Below are 21,685 nucleotides of genomic sequence, written 5' to 3'. Positions count from 1 at the left end.
ATAGCAGGAGCAGTGCATTTGTGGGAAGGACCTCTACTGTAACTGACCGCAATGCACCTTTTTTACATTACGATTGTGGGAATTGGGCTGTCAGCATGCCACTTCAGTGGTCAAACATTTCTTATTTTGCAAAGCTTTGCAACGACACCTGTACTTCCAGGCCTAATCTGGAACGAACACACATGCATGCATGCACATACACATGTATGTGACCACACACAAAAACAATGTATACTGAGAAAATGTTTCATAAATAGTTATCTTTTTTTAGCAGAAGTCAAGGTTTCCAGTGTTCTTGTGTAGCTGCTTGTGGCGGATGCGAGTGTCTTGTTCTAGGCTATTACTAAACAAATTGTGGCAAGAAGTCTACAGTACAAGTGACAGGTTAGTGCAAACATCTGATTGGTATTGAACCCAATATAAAGTTAACGTTTCTGCTACTTCGTTGCAGAGTAAGGGAATGACATGATACATTGACCAGAAATCTATTCTGCAGTGTGTCACGGCCAAATCAGACCAGTAATCAGTTCTAGACTTGTAATTAAAAGTTCTCAGTTACATACTACAAAATATTCTTTAGACCTTCCTTCCTTTCTGTTTTTTTTAATTTTCAATTCACTGTGACAAAACTTATTCTATGCGAAGTGCTGGCACTGAAATCGTGGTCGCTCAGCAGCACCTGCTAAGTTACGCAGCCAAAAAATATTGCCGTGGCACTTGCTGCAGCTTGGTACACCTAGCTGTGATGCTGTGCACTTAAATATGCGCTATACCACTGTATAATTGGTCGTTCTGCAGCGATGCTTTGCTGGCTCTGCCTAGCCTCGCATCAGTAAAGCAAGAGATGCCTCGAGAGAATGGCTATGCCCTGGCCGATGCCCTTAGGCAAGGTCCTGCAAGGTGAGAGTCACTGTTTCTTTCTGTTGATTTAGCAGTTTTACAATGACATTGGGGAAAAGGTTATAAGCAGCCACATGTGCTGCGCCTTTGATTTTTAATTCTGATTGATGTGCCTAGCATAAATCCTAGCTGTCATAATTGATTTAATTTTGACCAAAGTTTGTCCTCCTCTTATGAAACCATACATGTTCTGTTTGCGATGTTCCCCCAATGGAGTAATGTAGTCTCTGTGCATGTAGTATTATGAATAAATAGGTAAATTATAAATGTTACATAGCTAAATTTTGTGGCATCTGTATTATCATGTTGATTGTCATGTTTCCATGGAAGGAAAGTCATTACCACCCAACATTCGACTCTGGATGCACCGCAATCCTTTTAACCATCTGAGACAAAACTGACCAATTCAACAGACTTGCAAGAAGAATTCCTACTATTATCTTTTCCCTGTTGCATGTAATTGTTACGTAAGAGCAACATGTGCTGAGAATGTAGGACAGTCGTTTATTGCAGCGAAGTTCTCAACCTTTTCAGTAATGGCAAATTGTGTGCTTCTAGTGTTTCTGTAATAGACAGGCTACTATATCTACCACATTAATCTTGTGTTCATGGTATTTATGGCTTGGGAAGAACTACAGCTGTAGTGGGATGATGGGTGCTGTCTATGCAGCTTTGTTGATAAAGTGCTTGTTCAAATCTGGCCAAGTGCAAATGCAGTGAGGCATTTGTGTTTCTTCTTATGGCTTTGTTCTAATACCATTTTAAAAATATTCTATGCAATCAACATCCGTTCCTTTTTCTAGTTTTTGGTTTCAGGCATTGCTCGTCCTATTTGATCAGCAAAATGTGAGGCATTAACTTTGTGAAAGGAATAGAGAAACACCATTTATTCAACATAGTTAGATTAGCTTGTTCAAGGATTACATACTCGGTGTTTGTGCGAAGACTGCCAAAAATGTTTACAGAAAGATCACCTGTGTCAGATAGCACAATTCTAGTCCTTGAACTAGATTACTGAAAGAGGTAGACACTATTTGCATGAGAAATGGAAATGCGTAATTAGCTAATTACCAAAAATGCTAATTAATTTTAAGCTAGTTATCGTAAAGCACATATTGCAATTTAGAAATTGTAACTGGGAAGGTTGCAAAGCAGATCCACTTGGAACAAATTCTCAGGAGGACACCAGTTTTGAGATCTTAATTCCTGAGTTCCTGAATTCCTAAAGAAGTAAGTGGAAAGAAAATATATTTTACCACAAGTTTAATGGCGCATATCTTGAGAATGGTGTCACCCACTAAATTCTTTCTAATTGTATATGCCTTACAGTATCACTGCCTACATTTTCTAAATTTGAATACGTGCTGTAAGGTGATTAGTTAAAAACCAAATTTTTTAATATATTCAGGTATGCATTATGATTTCTGGTGCGCATAATACTATTTATTATTTATTTAGTATGTTCTATGGACACAAGGTCCATGCAGGGAGGGCAGAGATAAACAAAAGAGAACAATGACCACAACATACAAACACAAGAAGTACAAAAGTGTGATACAATTGTCACAAAGCCAAGCAATTCCAGTCATCAATGGTGCACGGAAAAAAAAAATTTATTGAGATATCCACCTCTTTGAGTAATCCAGCAGGATTAACATTGCGCTATCTGCCGTGGGTGATCCTTAAAAATTTTTGGCAGTCTTTGCAGAAACACCCAGTACAGAAGGGCCCTGGTATCAAAGAAGGAACTATGGTGTTATCAACAGTACACTATAGACCTTGAGCTACCCGACTGTTACCAGACTAGCCAGTATGCACTGACAAGCCACTCCGTGCTTCTCTTAGCGACTGCGGGAGCAACAGCTTGGGACACTCCTCGGAGGCTCGGTCAGGGGTGCACGGCAAGAAGAACCGGCTGCCACTAAGCACCGATGATGATGTCACCGGTGCCATCAAGCGCTTCTGTGTCAGCACCTCCAGGGAACCTGCCGAGGACACCAGTCCAAGGTGTGTGATCGGTGTCTGTTCCAGCCTGTGTCATACGTCTTGCTTCACTTTTTTAAATGTTCGTGCCACCTCACTTATGCTACAGTGGTTCAGTGAGGCGATCATTTAAGTGCACCCAGCACTACTGAAAGGAAGAATATGAAGCCGAGTTAGTTGATAAATTATTCATCTAGGAGTCTCATGATTTTTAGTATATGGCTTTGTTATGTAGAATATGGCCACCAAAGGTCCTGCTCCTCAATTTGTATTGCCCGTGCCAAAACAGACGAGTTGACATAATTCCTGCATAACCACTCTCTCTGCTGCTTTCTCTGAATTGGCCAATGCCAACGTCACATGAGAGGTACCATAGTCTAAAATAAGTGGCGAGTAAGGCCACTCTGGGGACTTTAAATTTTTGTCATTTTATTGCAATAGCAATTATATGGACACTCCAGGAGCATTTCTGCCATCAGTGTTGCCGTGAGGTTCTGTATAAAGTCCAAGGGAAATAAAATTGTTGCCACACGCCATGTGCTGTATGTGGAAGCGAAAGTGTGCGAGGTTGAGCCGGTGATGGCGGCTCAGTCTTGCGCATGAAAAAGAGGAAGCACGCTGTCTCCGTCACATGTAAGGCTCTGGGGGGAGGGTAAGGGAGGGGGCGCGTTCTCCTCCGTGCAGTGCACCCGCCCGGGCCCGCTTTATCTTGAGAGCCATCTGCGACAGGCACAGAGTCCGCGCTGCGCTTTGTTTTCACAAATTAGTTTGCGTTGATGTGAGCGGCTGCACAAAGGTTAATTCACTTGCCACTGCTGTCGCGTTTCCTCGTTGCAGCATTTTAACAGCGAGTTTCCGCGGTCATCGAGTGAGATGTGTTTGTGTTTGCTTGTGTGCGCGTGACATCTTGCTTGTTAATTTAGTTAGTATGCCTACGTTTACAAGTTTATACGACCAATAAAACTACTATCCTTACTTCACTAATTTGCTGTCGCATTTGAGAAACACTGCCATAACGACAGTGCATGCATAGTAATATAAAAAAAAGAAAAGTTGCTTGCGTCTTTATGTGCTTTGCTGCAAATGACATAAAAACACTGCAACACAATGAAAACAGTAAACCTGTGTTATAATGCATTATCTCTGCCTTCCAAAAAGCTAAGTTCATGCATTCAGAAAAATTAAATTTTCAGTTACTTGTACAGTCACCGACCGTTTATTCGGACCTCACGGGGATAACGGAAATGTCCGAATAGACAGGGGTCCGAAAAAGCAGATTAAGAAAAAAAAATCTTTTATTTTCACGCACTTATTCGGGCTCGGCAGTAGGCTTGAAGAAATCGTGAATGCGCCATTGCATGCTGTTCCATTTACGCGCAATCAGATAAGCCTGAATCTCGGAGAGGGTCGTACGGTCACTATAGGCGGCTGAAAGCAGTCACTGCTTGTACACGCTCCGCATGCGACGGCAGCGTAGCACATGGTGCGTCATCTTTCGACTCGGAGTCATCGTCTGGCGGTGCAGCAGAAACCTGACGAATGATCTCATCGTCGTCGAGTTCTGCGCTTGTCAGTACAGCAGTGTCAGCAATTGTGAAGCTGTCAAATGAGACGGTTTCTGGAAGTGCAATACAACCACTGCGCAGGTCTCGGCAGAACATTTTCGGCGTCAGTAGGGAGCACATTGGAAGGCTACAAATCCTAGGCCTCCCGGTACCCGCTTGCCGGCATTCCCCATCGCAGTCTGCGTGGGCACACTCAGCGCCATTAGACACTTGACGTGATGTTTCCGTATGCCGCATTGAATCACCACAACCTTGACACAGCACACAAAGCAAACATCACCGCACCAGCACGCCGAAACCAGTCGCCCAAACGAAAAACGTTGCCTCTCTCACCGTCATGCACGAAGAAACAAACAAATCAGCTACTGGATTGTCTTGACATGGCTTACTAAGCTGAGACTGTAACTGCTGTAGCCACGAACCAGGTAGAAACGATGATCTTGAGCGGGGATTTGCAGTAGCGCCACTTCGTGGGGCAGCAAGGAGGCTCCGTTCAAAACAAAAATGGCGTTCAAGTCGAACCATGCACCGACCAGAGAGTTGGTGCATGATGCTCTTGATCGAGTTGGCTCAAGGAGTGTCCAAAAAATCAGACAAGAGGTTGCAAGGTGTTCGAACTTTCGGCAGTTGTTATACATTATGGTCTATAGGGAGAATGCGGTGCCTCAAAGCAGACCGAATAATCAAGCATGTCCAAATTTTTGGAGTCCTAAAAATCAGTCGGCGACTGTATATTCTATTATGTAAAACAGTAGACTGAAAGCAGGAAATTACAGTGTCACATTCTGCGCAGCTCTCACTCCACAAGAAATGGGAAATTGATTGTTTGTAGCCTGCGCTGTGAGTTTCCTTCAGTAATTTTGGTACAGACGGTACCACCATTGACTACTTTTCATTTTGACCCTCTGGGGTGCCACTGCGAGGGCCGTGCTGCTGAGTATGTGGCACTGGTTCAATTCCAGGTCACCTCAGCAGCATTCTCTGGGGGCAGAGCACAAGAGCAGAGCATACTTAAAAAAAAAAGAAACCTCTTGTGGTGAGAATTAATCCATAGTCATCGACTGTGTCGTGTCTCATAGCCCATATGTTGTCATGATGCTAAAAGCCATAATATCTTGTTCTCATTGTCCTGTTGCTTGTTATAGTTACAATTAAGTCGCTTCGATTGAGCACTTACAGCCTTTTCAGGGTGCATAAAGGATGTAATCGGGTTTTGTGATGCTATCTCTGTAGGCGTGTACAGAAGAGAGCCTGTCAAAGGTGTTTCTGGTTTACTCGTCTAGCTATGCAGTGCTGGCATCTTGCTTTGCAAACGTTTGCTTCGCCTCCTACGTCACTCAGTAGGCGGCACTGTGCTCGTACCTTTTTGTTTGATGACTACCGATGTGCCAGATGAACATTAATGCAAGGGCTGTTTGGCATTTGCAAATCAGTTTAAATTCAAGCCAAAGGGCACCATTATCTCACGAAGTGTAAATGTGGTACCAGAGGGGGTATTCTGTTAGTTTCATCCTAGTGGACATGTCCATTTCATCTGCTGCAGAGGTTGATTGGCTGGGCTGGGGTATGCATCGGGAGGAGACTGGTGCCCCCAGACAATCAGAACTTCAGCAGCAGATGACTAAGTGGACATATGTAGAGTACCACCCCCTCCGTTGTCTTTACAGCGAACACGGGAGCAGACTATGTAAATTTGTGGTTCAGAGAGTATAGAAAAAGAATGAAAATGTTAGGATATAGCACTGCTCGAAAAGCTTTGCCACATTGCTCCAGACAGGGCCCATTCAGTAGAGTTATGTGGTACATCTGCATATAATAGCTGCCACTGCAGCTCTGTGGCTATGGCATTCTCCTGCTGGACACAAGGTTGTGGATGCAATTCTCAGCTGTCGTGGTCACATTTCAATTAACGCAACACATAAAAGTACTTGTGTGCTTAAATTTAAGTACACTTTTAAAGAACCACACTTGGCTAAGACTAATCCAAGCCCTCCATTACGCCGACCTGCATAATCTACTGAGAAGTTTCAAGACTTTAACACCACAATTTAAGATCTTCACACAATTATGTTATTGCAGCTTAGTGCTTAAAATTAAATAGAAAGAAAGAAGTCATCAGCAATTTTGTGCAGTACAGTATCTACATTGTATGGAGTTTGTACAACAGTACTTAGACTAGTGCTTGTTTTCAGTGACAATACGCTGCCCTTTTCTTGTGTGTGCTTGCGCTAGATTATTCACCTCATGTAAAAGCTCACAAGTTGACTGTTTGACTTGTGGTATGTTGTATTATGCAGTAAACCAGTGAGCAATATCCAAGTTGCTTTGAAAACTTGTTAAAAGGTGGCCATAAGTGCCAGAAGGTGCAGTGTTCCCTGCTTTTGTGAATGTTTCTGCGACGTGTTTGTGCTTGGCGTTTTGACACTGCTATCAGAAAGCAGAGAAAGTGCAGTTACAGATAGCTGATAAGAACTTGCTTTTGAGATAAGGAGATGACATGTGCAACTCAAGAAGCTTCTCAGTAGGGTGGGTTTGTAGGGGTAGTCTTTGTTGGTGTTACCACATCAAAATGAGCCTTTCCAAGGGTCTAGTAAGCAGCTGCTTGTTTTTGTGGGCTATGTGATTCCCGTTCTCAGTGAACAAAACTTTTACTGCAGACCAGTGAGGCAGAGGTTAAAAGTTGCATAAGCCTGTGCTTTTTATTGATTCTGCAAGGCTGTATTGATCTGCAATCCGCTTATTCTTTTTTGAATCCTGTCACTGTGATATTGCATTCATAATGAATCTGGGGCTTTGCTTGTGATGGGCAGTCCTGCAATCTTTTGAGATATCTAACAAAAGTGGGACCATCTTATTTTCATAGCATGAAGCTCTTCTCAAAAGCATATAAGAGAAATAATTTGATTGTCAGTACTTGATGTTTCTGCATTGTGAAATGAAGGCTACCTGTATGTAATGATATCTCAACACAGTTTTTCTGTTGTGGTTGTCTCAATAATGATCAGCCCATGCCATGGTATTGGTGATATTAAAATTACAGGTGCTTTTAGCTTTGCAGAGCTACTTATTGGCATTTGCTTTACCTCCAACGTTTTCAGAAAACCGAGTCATTCAGGACTGCCCAAAAATGTAACACCTGTGCATTGCTAAATGGGGGCAGGCATTCCCTTTGGTCAATACAGCACAAGGAAAAGTATGCTGAAGTGGGTTTGGTTGCATAACTGTCTCAAGAAGGAACAACACATAGAATAGAATAAACCATAGCCCTAATGCAGTGCTGGCTGGCATGTACTGAAATGATAGCAGCAGTGCCACACCTTCGCAACTTTATGTTACCCACCATGGTGACGTAGTGGCTTTGGCGTTGCGCTGCTAAGCCTGAAGGCGTGGAATCAAATCCCTGCTGCAGTGGATTGTGCGCATGCATGTTGAAAAATTCCAGGTGGTCAAAATTAATCCGGAGTCCCCCACTACGACATGCCTCATAATCATACGGTGGTCTTGGCGCGTAAAACTCCAGAACTTAATTAATTTTAGAACTTCTTGTTCAGTAAATTGTCTGCATAGTAGTACAGTCAAATCTGAATTTAGTGATCCCAGATAAAGTTAATTATTACCTATATTGAGCATGCAATACTTGCTGACTGATGTGCATGTAAAATAACTAATTCATAATGGTCTGTACATTGGATGTATCGAACTCGGGGGCCATTCGCTGTGAGTGCCACCGAGCCCTTGAATGTGAGGAGCTGCCTTGCCCGACTGTAGCAATAAAGTCCACGGAGTCACCGTGGCTGAAGATGCACTTCACATTCGCTTCCAAAATATATTTTATTTTTTTGCAACTGAATACGGCCTGTTGACCTTGGGTTGGTTATCTGACATCACAGCAATCACAGAAGGTGCACGTTGGAATTGCACTAATTTGCAATGACACCGCTATTGTTCCAAGCTGCCGCTGTGAGAAATGGCGATCTGCTCGTACCAGTGGGAGACGAGTAGCGCGGCGCACTAGTTCAAAGCTACATTCCTTCTTGCTGACAAAAAATCTATACTTTGCTAATATTGACGGAAGTGGACTGGAGGGGGTCCACACAATGGCGCTAAGAAACAGCTTAAGGCACAGGCAAAAATTACTGCCTACTATGCATAGATTTGTTTTCGATGGATAGATTCCTTCCTTACTTTTCACCATCGCTAATAACAAATTCCTGTATAATAAACACATTGGAAAAGTTTGTTTAAATTTGTTATAGGCGACTTTGCCTATATCGAATCACCTTATACATCAAACTAGTTTCAGCACATAAGCCTATTTGTTATAACATGGTTTGACTGGAATATGTTATGCATTATATTATCACACATTCATCATTTTTCATTTTTCTGCTGGCCTTGCTTGATGGAATTATGGTTGTTATATTACTGCTCTCATGCATGCCGTGCTTGCTGTATCAGGAATTCTGGAAACGTTGACGCTTCGATAATAAAACATGCCTATCTTATCAGATTGTATGTGGGATATGAATAGCGTGGCGCATTTTTAATCTATGCTTTCACCGTAAACCACTCTGGTATGTCTGGCAACGCATGTACAAATAGAGGGCAGGCTTGACCACTTGGATTCGATTTGACAACTGGTGACTGCACTTACCGTCATTGTAAGTTGTGTTGCTTCACTTTCTGAGCACAAGTTTGTCCAATCCACTTTACTCTTACAGTGTATCCATCTCAATGCTCTCATTATTCTGTAGCAAATACAGTGAACCCCACTTCTTTATGGCCAAGATAAAGGGAATATACTTGAATTTGTTATTCTGATCAGAAATGTTGCTTGGACTGCAGTTTCATGCCATCTGTATGCCAAATCGTTTGGGGCACTACTGTACAAGGCTGAGATTTTTGTTTTGTAGCCTGTAATTGAAGAAATTTTAGATGTTGAGGTTTCCTGCATGCTTTTGGTGGCTCACTACCATTATTTTGCATTCATTGGAATAATTGTCCGTGCTGGAAACATCTAGAAAAACAAGTTTAATGACCGATTTGTGATCTTTTGGATTTGTTGTTTTGTTCTGTGCATAAATTTCGTGCAATGCAAGCAATCATACTCAGAGCTCTGTAACTAAAAGATACCAGGCCTGATGTCACATTGACAATTTGCCTTTGTGTTTGCCTGAAACACATTGTGCTGCTTAAAAATTCCTTAGACAAATTGCATCTTTTGTGGTGCAAAATATGTCAAAATTATGGAATTGTGCCATGTCAGTAATGATGAGCAAACTAGCAAGCAGTGATATTTTGATTTCTCAAAGAGGAGAACTGGTGGGTGTACTGTGTGTATGGGTGTTTCCAGTACCTCCTAGGAGCAGCCACATCTATTGCTGCCAGTGCTCTAGAATGATCGCTTGTGTTCTACCTGTGTTAGAGAGAGGTTATAGAAGTGTAGAAAATTTTTCTTTTATTCTGTTTTATTGGTGTACTTCTTTTTCCAGGCTATTTAGGTAAGCTGCTATATTCTGTGCTGTTTAGTATATGATGAATCCTTGAGAAAGATATGTTCTGGATCCTGGTGCTTTACTTACATTAAGGAAAGAATCTGCTTGCTAAAAATTGTTTAACACGCTGTACTTGCCTACTTACTGTATGCACATAAGTGTTAGTGTGTTTGTGTATCTTTTTGTATACTACTTGTATAAACTAACTAAACCAGGATCCCAGTTGACAGGTATATGGAAAGCATACTTTTGTTAAACCTTTTTTTTTTTAGCTTTCTGGCTGCTTCACCCATCGTTGAAGTATTTGTGTCGAGGCCAAACCTTTGACTTCCACTTGTATCATGCTGCTGGCAATTGCAGCCGGTGCCGGCACAGCTCGTCAGCTCCCGACCTGCGCATGGCCGTGTACCAGCCGACCGCACCATTGTCTCTGCCCCTGCCACGCCTTGGACCCGGTGGGGAGCTGGCTGGCAATGTGTCGACAGGTGGCTTTCAGTACTTCCTGGGAGCAGCCACGTCCATTGCTACCAAGCTACATGAGGAGACCATGACCTACCTCAACCAAGGTTAGTCACCGTATTTTACTGCAGAACCAGTTAAGAGCTCAAAACTGGGTTTACAGTATCTATCTGTCCTTTCTTTAAGCCGTCGTTGTTACGCTGTTGTTGTCATTATCGTGTGGTCGTTGTAGCTGTCCAGGCGACCTCCTCATTCTTGGCTTCAGCCTCATTATGCGGCAGAGAAAAACAAAACTTTTCCCCCATCACCGCCACCACAAGAGCTTAAACTCAGGTCTCTGGTAACGTCTAGTCGGGAGCTCAACACACAAAGTACTAACTATTGTGCAACATTTGTGCTAAGTGATGTTCACAAAATTTAGTGGATTATGCAGACTCTTGAGAGTAGCGGCGTTCTTGCTTGTAATTTGGAGGCGAGAATTGGCAACACTCATGTGGATGAAAAGTGTGTTATGTGCATAGCAGAGAATTTGTATTTTCATTTGATAGTGGCGTCTGATGTAAGGAACTGCTGCGGTTTGCAGAGAGTGAGTAGAGAGTGGCATGAACCGCTGAAGTCCGCCAATATTTTTTTTTCTTTTTTTTTTCGTAGTGTTGTCTTTCTTTAACCCTTTGACTGCCACTCCTGAGATAACTGTGGCACTCACCCTTGCACAGCCTCTTTCACTCCAGGGTATACTCATACTGTGCTTTCAGCACACGCCCTGCCTCGCCAGAAGTAACTCATGCAAGAAATAACATTGCATTGTTGTTGTGCCATCTATGGAGAGCTAATCTGAACACACAAAAACCATGGAACTTATAAGTATCTGAATGCAGGTGGAGCAATCTCAGGGCTGTGTCGCTCTGTCATGGCAGGGCAGCCATAGCGAGCCAGTGTGGCAGGTTCACCTGCACTCTGACAGGCGAAGAGATATATGCATACTTGATTAATTATAAATGAGAAGAAATTGATGCTGGAGAACCAGTTTCTATATAGTAGCATGAATTGTCTGCCGAACCAAAAATTTAGAAAAAGCTAAAGAAAAAGAGAGTGGCCAGGGTCGAGCATTGGGAGGGTCGTCGTAGCCATGACCAGCGTGGCATGCCCACCCATCCGAACTAATACGGACAGAGGAATTTGTGAACTGTTTATAAATGTTGAAATAAGAGAAAATTTCAATGAAATACTAGCTTCTATGTAGCATGAGATGTCCTCTGAACCAACACGTGATAAAAACCTGGCAAGGGCTGCGTAAGAAAAAAGAAGAAAACAATAAAGCTTGACAGTCAAAGGGTCAAGAAAGCTATGGTCAACTCTTGGTAGTTTTAACTCTGGCAAGTGATAATCTGTGATTCTGGCATTATTCAGAAAGACTGCTAAACCTCAGTTATCGCAATTTGAATCAAGGGTATCTTGCACATAAATTATAATTTCTTATTTTAATAATTTCTGCATTTTTCTCCCAAACAACCTGTGGCATTATAGAGTTCAAAGGCTTGGGGGCCGTAAGCATTTCCCACTGAGAGTTCTTTGGTCCCTAAATCTTTGAGCTACTAGATTTTTGTATCCATGACTTTTTTCCAAGTTGGAGAATGTTTTCATGCAAAGGCAACCTGCTTATATAGCAAGATGAGTAACAGCTGAGAGTATTTGATTAACTCACTGTGAAGCTGGTTGGTTTCTGTTGGTGATATTTGTTGCCTGATGTTTTCGAACAGGTCAGTCGTACGAGATTAAGCTCAAGAAACTTGGTGATCTCACCGAAATGCGGGGGAAGATGCTGAAGGTGAGTGTAGATGTGACAAACACCTCACTTTTTTATCTAACTTTAAGTCTTCTGGACTTGCATCTCTGATGAAATGACCCGCCATGATATCTTAGTGGCTATGGCATTCCACAGCTATGCACGATGTCGTGTGGGTTCAACACTGGCCGTGGCAGTCGCAGTTTAGTTGGGGCAAAATGCCAAAATGCTCATGCACTTAGATTTAGGTGCATGGCTAAAGGCCCCTAAACCAACCAGAGGTCGAAATTTAGTTGTGGTGTTGCAATTGTGCACGAGTGTGCAACGAACACATAAACCGTGAGAATTTTTCGAAACAGTGCTGTAATAGCGGAATTTCATGCTTTTGATGATCGAAATGAGCTTTCTTTCGTTACGCTCCATACATTGGCTGGTCACTCCTCCTCCGAGAGTTCCTCGAAATGTCATGTGACATACATCACTGCCAATGTGCTTTTCAAAACACTGTCCACTTCCGGTTACCACGACTCCACACTTCTTGGCTACCCGCTGTTGCTGCCGTGCCGGCCTGTGCTCTTGCAAAGCGTGCTGCTAATGGACCCTGTGTTGCCCGGACATGTGCTGTGCGCCAGGCATCGCGCAGGGCGTCATCATGAGGCAGCCGTCGTCGCATCGTTTCATTTTTCAGTCGGCACTTTTGCAGCCAAGCAGCACACATGGATGCCTTCTAGCCATCACAAAACACTGTCCGGCTTTGTTTGCGCAGCTAATCAGACCGCTAAGCACAACTGTGTTAGAATGCAAGTGATTTGGCATGTGTGTTGCGGGCCGTAGTTACCGATTCGCAAGCATGCTCAAGCGAGCAACATGACGAGGAAGAGCAGGGAGCGCGCGCACCTGCTAGCAGACTAACTGGAAGTTGTAGGTTCATGTTCGATCAATTGACAGCGTTTGCCCCTGGTGACATCACTAGATGCACGCTGCTGACATCACGACAAGCGCTGGGGATAGCGGGAAGGCCTGGAGAGGAGCATGGCATTGTTTTTTGATATTGGGGTACGCCCGTGATATGTAGTGATGCTGCATTTCACAAGGTTGATCATGATGACATTCTGAACTCGATACGCATGTTTACTTGAAATGTTTAAAAAATATCGGAGGTAGCTTAGGGGCCTGTTAGAGACCCCCCCCCCCCCCCCAGGTGGTCAAAATTAATCTGGTGTCTCCCACCATGGCATGCCTCATAATCAGATAGTGGTTTCGGCACCGAAAACCCCAGAATATATATATATATATATATATATATATATATATATATATATATATATTGTTGGGTTCTCTCAACCATGCTCTTGGGACAAAGGAACGCCAACACAGTAGTGCAAACAATCACAAGGGCATTTATTGCACGTTTCATAGATCAGTGCCTGCTAGCCGAGTGGCTATCCACAAAACATGCCGATGGGCGCGCGACAAATCTAGAAGTCCGACTCACCGCGACCGGATAACGAGCGAATATGTTCGCCCCATGCTGGATCCCAACGCCTCGTCATTCGCGTGTGCGGTCACGCGAACGGTGGCGCGTTCCAAGGCGGCCACGCGAGACGGTCTCGCAGAAGCATGGATCGGCGCACACGCAGCACAGCACGTCCGTACTGCTTGCTGTCCCTAACCCAAGAGAGCAAGCGCCTTCTCTTTCGGCGCCCAAGTAACCCTGCCTGTCGGCGGCGTTAGCAGCGCAACACTCGCGCCATCTCTCGTACTGCGCCTCAACCACTCCGACCGCCGCAGGCGCCAGGCCACACCGCGAAGCCGGATTACAGGAGACGCACTATGCGGGAAAAACATATCAGGGGACGCGCGAGAGTCGCGCATCCCCACAATATATATCTAAATTTTGTCTGTTTAAATGATATATGAAGAGAGACTTAATCTGGGCTGGTTGGAACATAAGAAAGGAATGCTTGAATGTTTGCATTTGTTTATGCTTCAGTGCCTTTATGAATTAAATGAGTAAAGGTTCTCTGACCTTGCTTGGTTTTATTTCTAGAACCAAAATACAAATGCAAATCAAATCAGTCATTATTGAGCGACTGTGTCTTCCTGCATAGCACTTTAGCTCCTAAATGTTCTCATAACGTCTACACAATATTTCCCATCTTTCTGCCAAATCTATTTCATATGATTCTAAAGAGATGTTACATACATGATTGATTATTGTTGTTGTTGTTGTTGCCACCAACATACCAAAGAAGAAAAGTCGCTATGAAAAAAGAAAGGCTTTTTCTCAACACTTGTAGAAGTTTTATGTCTTCATTGTAGCTTGCCTAATATGTATCTACTTAACATATAATTATCATCAGTGTGCAGCTGAGACAAATTTTCAACTTCAGTCTATTGTGATCACTAGCCACTTAAGTCATAAGGCATATTCTACCACTCTGGGAATTGTACTCATTGCATAAACTTGCAAGTCATCAAACACTGTGGCTCTGGTGGGTGCGGGGATGTCTGTGTTGACAGGGTGCAAAATATCCGGCGGCCACACAGTCTTTAAAGGGCCCCTCACCAGGTCTGGCCATTTTGAGCTGCCAAGTGCAGAGCATAAATTGCATGATAACGATCGTGTCTGCGAAGTATTACATCGCTATGCGCCCCAGAAGGACCTGAAATTTAAAACCAAACGCCATTTTCCCTTCTCCTCGCGGCCGCCGCGCTCCAAGCCAAAGGATGACATACACGTGCTAGTACGCCTACGTACACGTTTGCACTGTGACGTCGCTTGTGGTGACATGTGACTTCAAGAATTATTCAAGGCAACATCTGTTATGTTGCATAATCTGTTGCTTCAACAGATGAATTAAAGCTTAGAGAAATAATAAAACACACAAACTGAATGTCTGCGTGCTTTTGTTTTACTCCGCACTGCAGCAAGAGAGATGTACTTCCGCTTCATCTGCTCTTGTTCCTTGTCGTGCAGTCGCACATGCAGACACTGAAACTATGTCATTTTCTGCTGTGTTCAAGCATGGGATCATGCTCTGTGATCCGCTTGTGTCTGGCTCAGTATTCGTGTAGTACTGATATATATCGCTAGTCAGGTGTTCTCGTGCTCAGCACGCAAAATCGTGCACTGCACAAAACGAGACAATCGCAACAGCTCACGCGCGGCACCATCAGTGGAAGCACACTGTGCTGCAAAAAAAGTGAGGACAAAAAAAATGAAGGTGGGGCCCGTGACGTATGCGTCACGCGATCCTCGAGGTCCGGTATGGGAGAACGCGAGGAAGGAATTTCACTTGCGGAGGCTAGACGGGGCCAGTGAAGAGAGTGCCATGCTTGGCAGTGGAGATCTCCTTCTGAAATTATGGGTTCGCAGCACTTAAATATTTCGATCGGCTATTAATGAGCTGATTTGAAAATTTTTGCAGCAGAACACTCCCTAGAGGACACGTAGCAACTTCCAGCATATGACCAAAATTTGCTATGGGGCCTGGTGAGGAGCCATTTAAGTGCACCGGCCGCGTCAGAGCCAATGTCAGCTGTACATTGATCAATTTGGCTGCGTGATAATGCCCCTGTGTGGTACCTTGTAGAGTGCCAGTGGAAGCGCTCTGTGCACTCTTTACTGTGGTAGTTGTTACAGGCTCTCTCTTGTCTTGAAATTACGTAACCATTATCAGCCACAGGCTGAATAGGAAAAGGATCTTACCCTTTCTCACGATTTGTTCCTGTGCCCGTTATGCACATCTTTGCCTTGGCAATCATCACTGCCTTTGCTTTGTGGCAGCACATGGTGAAAGTAGTGCATGACGCCAGTCACTTTGCTCTCTCCGAGTTCACATTTATTGGGTGGCTCTCAGATGCATGGACTTTACACATTGTGCTTGCTTTCTTTAGAGCTTCACCATAGTACACAGGCATCCCGCAATCCAGAATCCAGCTCTCAGTTAATGAGAATGGATGCTCGACATCTTCTGGGAGAGAGCCCAGAGACGAAATCCAGAAGAAGATAGCGCTTAGAGGTGCCGGGATATGAACAGACCATCCCACCAACTATGAACAGTCAATTACGGATGACAACTCCCAAGGCCACTTATGCAGCTTCACAAAGAAGGCCTGCATGCATTTACTTAATTATTTTAAACCATATCGCTGACTATGCAATCAAAACAATGTTTAAGAACTTTCCGATACAGCTCAGACCACTTATGATGTAACCGCCTATAGTGCAGGACTGGATGTAAAGTGGTTCTTTCTGACTGCTGTTTATTTTCCCATAGAGCTCAATGTGTATGCCTAGCGCTTATAGTGCAGCCGCGCACAATGAAATAGCGGTTATAATGCCTGGAAAACTTTCAGACAAGAAGGGTAGTAAACACACTTCTCAATGAGGTGCTTCGGCCAAGGGGAGACTGACAAGGGCAGTGCAGAGATAGAGGAGGAGGAGACATGGAGAGAGCGAGCGAGTGAACGAGGAACTGAGGGAAAAACAAGAAAGCACGGCGGCAGCATGCTGGCTCAGCAGGAGTATAGTGAACTAGAAGGGGGTAGTGGGGTCAGGGAGAGCCCGCGGGTGTGGCATCTCACGTCGACGCCGCCAGATGGCGCCACTAGAGCATGGGCTGTACGGAACGCGAAACTGAGTATTTTCAACGTAGAGAAAGCCGTGTGCGCTTCGTTTCATGCCGAAAAAAGAAAGCGCGCAGCTCCGTAGCATGTTTTCTGAAAACTTCATCTGAAATTAAGACAAGGCGCAGAGAAAGGTGGAAAGACGGACGTTCTTCAAGCTTGCGTGAAAATAAAGCCGACCCAAGGAGTGCAGACTAACGGCCGCACAACGATGCGACTGGTTTCTAAACTAAAAGCTCGCGAACACCATAGAAGAGGCAAATATGTGAATGGGTAATTTGCTTAATTCATTTGCCATTAACACTTTTTATAAGGTCAGGACCCAATTGCATTCACAAGTTCAAGTGAGCCAAACAATTGCGGCGCGTGTACTAACACATTCGGAACAGAGGCCAGATATGATGAGATTTTATTCCTTTAACTGCGATTTTGTTTACGAAAGCATATATCCACTGAAAGCTAGGGAGTTAATCCTATGGTGATGCCACTATTATGCGGTCGTAGTGGTTACCAGGGATAGCGAAATTTCGTAACACAGCAAAATAAAGAGAACTCGTGGTAGCCACAAACAACTCTTTATTGGTACAAAAGATGGGCAGCTACTCCTTTCTCAAAGTGCATGGCTGCTACGAGAGAGGCACTATGAGGAACGGCTTATCTTCGCGTGCAATTTCTTTTTACGCCGTTCCTGTCTCGATTGGTTGATCCATTTTACATAGAAGTGCAGCTTGGTCAGCACATAGAACTTCGTCAACTCTGTTGTGAGCGTATCTTAGTGCTGGCTGCAGCCTAAGGCATAGCCGAAGTTCTCCTTCACTAGCAACATTACATCCACTATGCTGTCACTGCAGAGTTTCTCTCGGCTGAAGAACACAGTGAAGATGTCCTCCAACTTCTTCACTGCCCTGAAAAGCTCCAGCGAATGATATAACAACCCTCCCTTGTCGCATGTCACAGTGAACTCAGAGTTTCTGCTTTCCGTATTGGGGGTTTCCATAAGAAAGGCCTTGCAAGACATGCAGTCATAACACTTCAGAAACTTTCGAGCAACATATCCTGCCATGTAATGTATTAGACGGTCGTCGCTCTTCTGCTCCACCAACTCTCTGTGCTCAGCAGGAATACTACGAAGCATGCGCTCGGCTGAAGGTTTCCTTCCTCAATGAGATGGTCGATTGCAGCAGCCCTGGCTTATTGAGCTGGAGCATCTTGCGCACTCAGGAGAGAGCTCATTTCTCCACTAGCTCCATTAAGGTCAGCATTGCCTGAGCGTACTATTTTCGCAAGGTTATAAAAGGATAGGCAATTAACGACAATTAGAAACTGCGTTGGTGTTGGGTGGACATTAGACCCACATAATTGCCTGACTATACCGAAAAAGTTTTCCAGCGAATCCTGGCTTAACCTGTATGTCATAACATGCCTAAATCCCTGGCTGACAAGATAATCCAGCAGTGATAGCGTGCTATAGATATCGTAACCCTTAGGCCATCTGCAGTTGAATCGCTTAAAAATCCACCTACTCTTTTAGAGTGTTTTGCACACAAACCGCACATGTTTCGTCGAGTTTTTCGTCTTGGCGGTGCAAGTTGCCTTCCCGAATTCGCTGTGTTTATTCATCTTTCGGCGCGGTGAACGACGGCTGCTTTCCTTTTTTCCACTTACATCCTGTTTCACAGCCGGGAGCGAAGCAGGATCGCTGCCGTTGACGTTTCGACCTTCCTACTGCTCACGTGTTCGGCCAACTGCGCGCGAAACAGACTCGGACGGTAGGTTAAAACACCAAAAAACAGTCAACGTCGCGAACCAAGCCCGCATGAACAAGCGCGCGAAGCACTTTATTCTATGGCAAAGCAGCGGAGGGAGCCAGTCCACGCGACTACAGCGCCGCCACCGAAATCCGCGTCCCGTCCACACTCGCCGCCTCGCTGCAATGCATAGGGCGCTCCGGCTCCTGAGCCCACTACCCCCTTCTAGAACACCATAGCAGGAGCATGGGTTTTGCCTAGACAATGGAGAAGCATTTTGCTCCTGCCGTTTGTCAGTGGTGTGTGGTCCGCACTGAACGCATGCACATTGTCGCTTTTTGGCTCTTCAGTTTGTGTGCAGAAAGTAAATACAGCCACCGAGTGATTTTTTTCGTACAAAGACAGGATCGCAACAAAATGTCAATTATCAAGCAGGCCATGAAAACTAAATGCAACAGTAAAATCAATTTGTTGTTTTTTTACAACTCCAACACCGCAGAAAAATCACTAGAGGCTACTACGAGTGCGTTTTGCATTCACCTGTCACGAATTGCAGGTATTGTGCATGCGACCTTGACTCCACGACGCTGTCAGTTTAAACTGTGTTTTGCAAATTCATCGGTTTGGAATGTTGTCAGTATATGAGCTTTCGCCGTTCCTACCAGTACGTTCACATACAAACTTTTGCTATGACAGTTCAGGGTAGCTAATGGCTGATCTCTCACGAAGCTCGCTTCATGCGTGCTGCTGTCAGTTCACTTTATGCGCGTCATCTCACGCCATGTATTCGTGTATTCGTCTATGGGTATGAATGCCATCTTGTCAGGAGTCAGCGGCCAAAGTTGCAGTTTGGTGCTTTTGGCAGTATGGCACTTGGAAAACGGAGGAACCATCTTGCCAACGAAAGTGAGGGCACATCCCACTTGTGTGCTTTGATTCCCGGACACACGGGGCTATTTGGTCACGGCACCAGTGACTTATGTTATAAGTGGTCTATGCTGTAGTCGCCAACAAGTTTGCTTAAAGTCAGGTGCTCTCACTGATTGATGGCTTGTTGCACACTGTTAGGTGTGGTGTCATTGATAGGCACCTTCCTACAAAAAATGCATGCATGATTTTGATCATGTTCATTATGGGCTCTGAGCTGGTCATGTTTGTAGTGCATTTTGATAGCATAGCAACATTCTGTCTACTCAGTCTTTTGACTAGAGTGACGCATTCATGGTACATAGGTTGCTGTTAGATGCTGCAAGAGAGAATTCTCATGAAAAATTAGGGAAAAGAAAGGCTTACATGCACATTTGCAGAATGTAAGTTAAATCTAGTGTCGGACATCTCAAGGCTGGTCAGTTCATGCATGTGGCACAGGTTATAGCTTATACGTGTTTATTATTTAATTCCCACGAAGCATTTGTCAATAAGGTCCTGCCATAGTTGATATTCATAGCAGTGCTCCAAACTCATGGAAATTCACATATCAGAGGGCCATTTTCAAGGCCTTGAAAACCCCTTAATATAGTTCGGTGCTTGAAAATTCTTGAATTTTATTTTTTACTAAGCCTACCAGATTTCATTTTGACATTTGGCCGCTGAGTCAGTGCAATAAAAAAAGTAAGAGCCAATATATCCAGTTAGCAGCTTTGCAGCAGCTGGTGATAGCTTATTTGCTAAGCGTCTTTAATGTGTTCCTCTCTTGTTTGTGCGCAAAAACAGAGTTTGCTCATTGTTAAAAACAAGTGTCTCTTTTTAAGCTTTCAAATATAGTGTTGGCTTAGTCTTTGGAAATAAATTGCCAGGCCTTTTGGAAATCCTTAAAGACCTTTACATTTTTTCCTAGAAGCTGCAAAAAACCTTGCATCCAGTTTAAAGTTTGCAAAAAAATTATAGTTTCTTTTTTATCATTATCATAGTAAAACTGTGCTTCAAACTGTTGCTTTATATGTGTTTGTCTTTCTTTTAGAGCACCATTCGAATTGGTTTTCAAGAACGTCGGCTGCAGTACATGGAAAAAGAACAGATTACTCAGTGGATGCGGCAGAGACCAGGCGAAAGGATACTTGAAGCTGGTAAGGGTGCATCTAGCTGCACACTGTCCTCACAAATGGCTACACATATAAGCAGCCCATTGCACTGGAACTGGACTCTATTGTCATGTAACACAGCATGCTCCACTTATGTGTTCAAAAGGCAACTAAAAATGTAAGCAGTTGCACAACTACATGACAGAGAGGGCTATGCGATTCTCACCTCCTCAGTTGGGATTGCTTTCTTGCTCCCAAAGTCTCCGTGGACCATGAAAAAGAATATAACAAGAGCAAAGGACCAGGAACTGGCAGTCAGGCCTGCTGGGCAGGTGCTCAGTTGCGCCTTGGCTAGTCTCTGACCATTCTCACTCGTGTCCACCTATGTTGCTGTACAGTCGAACCTACTACTTATATTGATACCGATTTTAACAATATATCGGTTATGACAATGAGAAGCTGCTGCACCATCAACTTTTGTATGTTTTCCATGGTGAAATAATCCGCTTACTACAATGCCCCGATGCCGCATTATCGGTTATAACGATGAAGTCTGGCTGCTGGTTGTCTGAGACGAAAGGTAGTGAAATGCAAAATCCTTGAAAAGAACAAAAATAAAACAAGAAATTCAAGCCGCTGCATGATGGCCCGCTGCTACAACAGCCACAGCGCGCTCATTTTCCAGCCATCTCTGCGCTCCTTTCTCCCGTCGCCCTTACACCCTTCCGAACATGAATGGGCTGCACCCATAGCTCTGCGCCGCGCCACCCTCCAAAACAGAAATGAACCGCACCAACTGCGCTGCTCCTAGATTGCTCGCATGTTGCTCGCTAGCTCCTCGTTCAGCGCAGTTCTGCAAACAGCTTAATTGCTCGCGTTTGTCTTTGTTAGTTGTATCAAAATTGTTTCTGGCCACGTGGTTTCTCAGCCTTTCTTGACTCGCCGCCGAAACGGAAGATGGCTGATCCGCCTGCTGACCGTCGGCAATGCACGACGTTGCCAGTGAAAAGAAAGTACAGTAAAACCTCATTAATTCGAAATCGGTTTATTTGAAATCCCGCATAATTAGAAGATTTTCGGCGGTCCCAACAGTTTG

General features: G+C 44.1%; 1 protein-coding gene across 4 annotated transcripts in view; it reads left to right on the top strand.

The window, feature by feature from the left end:
* Positions 1 to 21,685, top strand: part of gem (transcription factor CP2 like gemini) — an 84,684-nt gene that overhangs the window by 7,123 nt on the left and 55,876 nt on the right. For all 4 annotated transcript variants that reach the window (XM_075693338.1, XM_075693336.1, XM_075693337.1 and 1 more), the window contains 5 exons: positions 799 to 900; positions 2,746 to 2,907; positions 10,304 to 10,509; positions 12,163 to 12,230; positions 20,529 to 20,634. In XM_075693338.1, coding sequence (XP_075549453.1) covers positions 799 to 900; positions 2,746 to 2,907; positions 10,304 to 10,509; positions 12,163 to 12,230; positions 20,529 to 20,634 — 644 coding nt within the window. The remainder of the gene's footprint in view (positions 1 to 798; positions 901 to 2,745; positions 2,908 to 10,303; positions 10,510 to 12,162; positions 12,231 to 20,528; positions 20,635 to 21,685) is intronic.

Source organism: Dermacentor variabilis, chromosome 5, assembly GCF_050947875.1.
Source record: "Dermacentor variabilis isolate Ectoservices chromosome 5, ASM5094787v1, whole genome shotgun sequence".
NCBI lineage: Eukaryota > Metazoa > Arthropoda > Arachnida > Ixodida > Ixodidae > Dermacentor > Dermacentor variabilis.
Note: the sequence above shows the minus strand (reverse complement) of the source record. Positions and strands in the feature narration are given on the sequence as shown.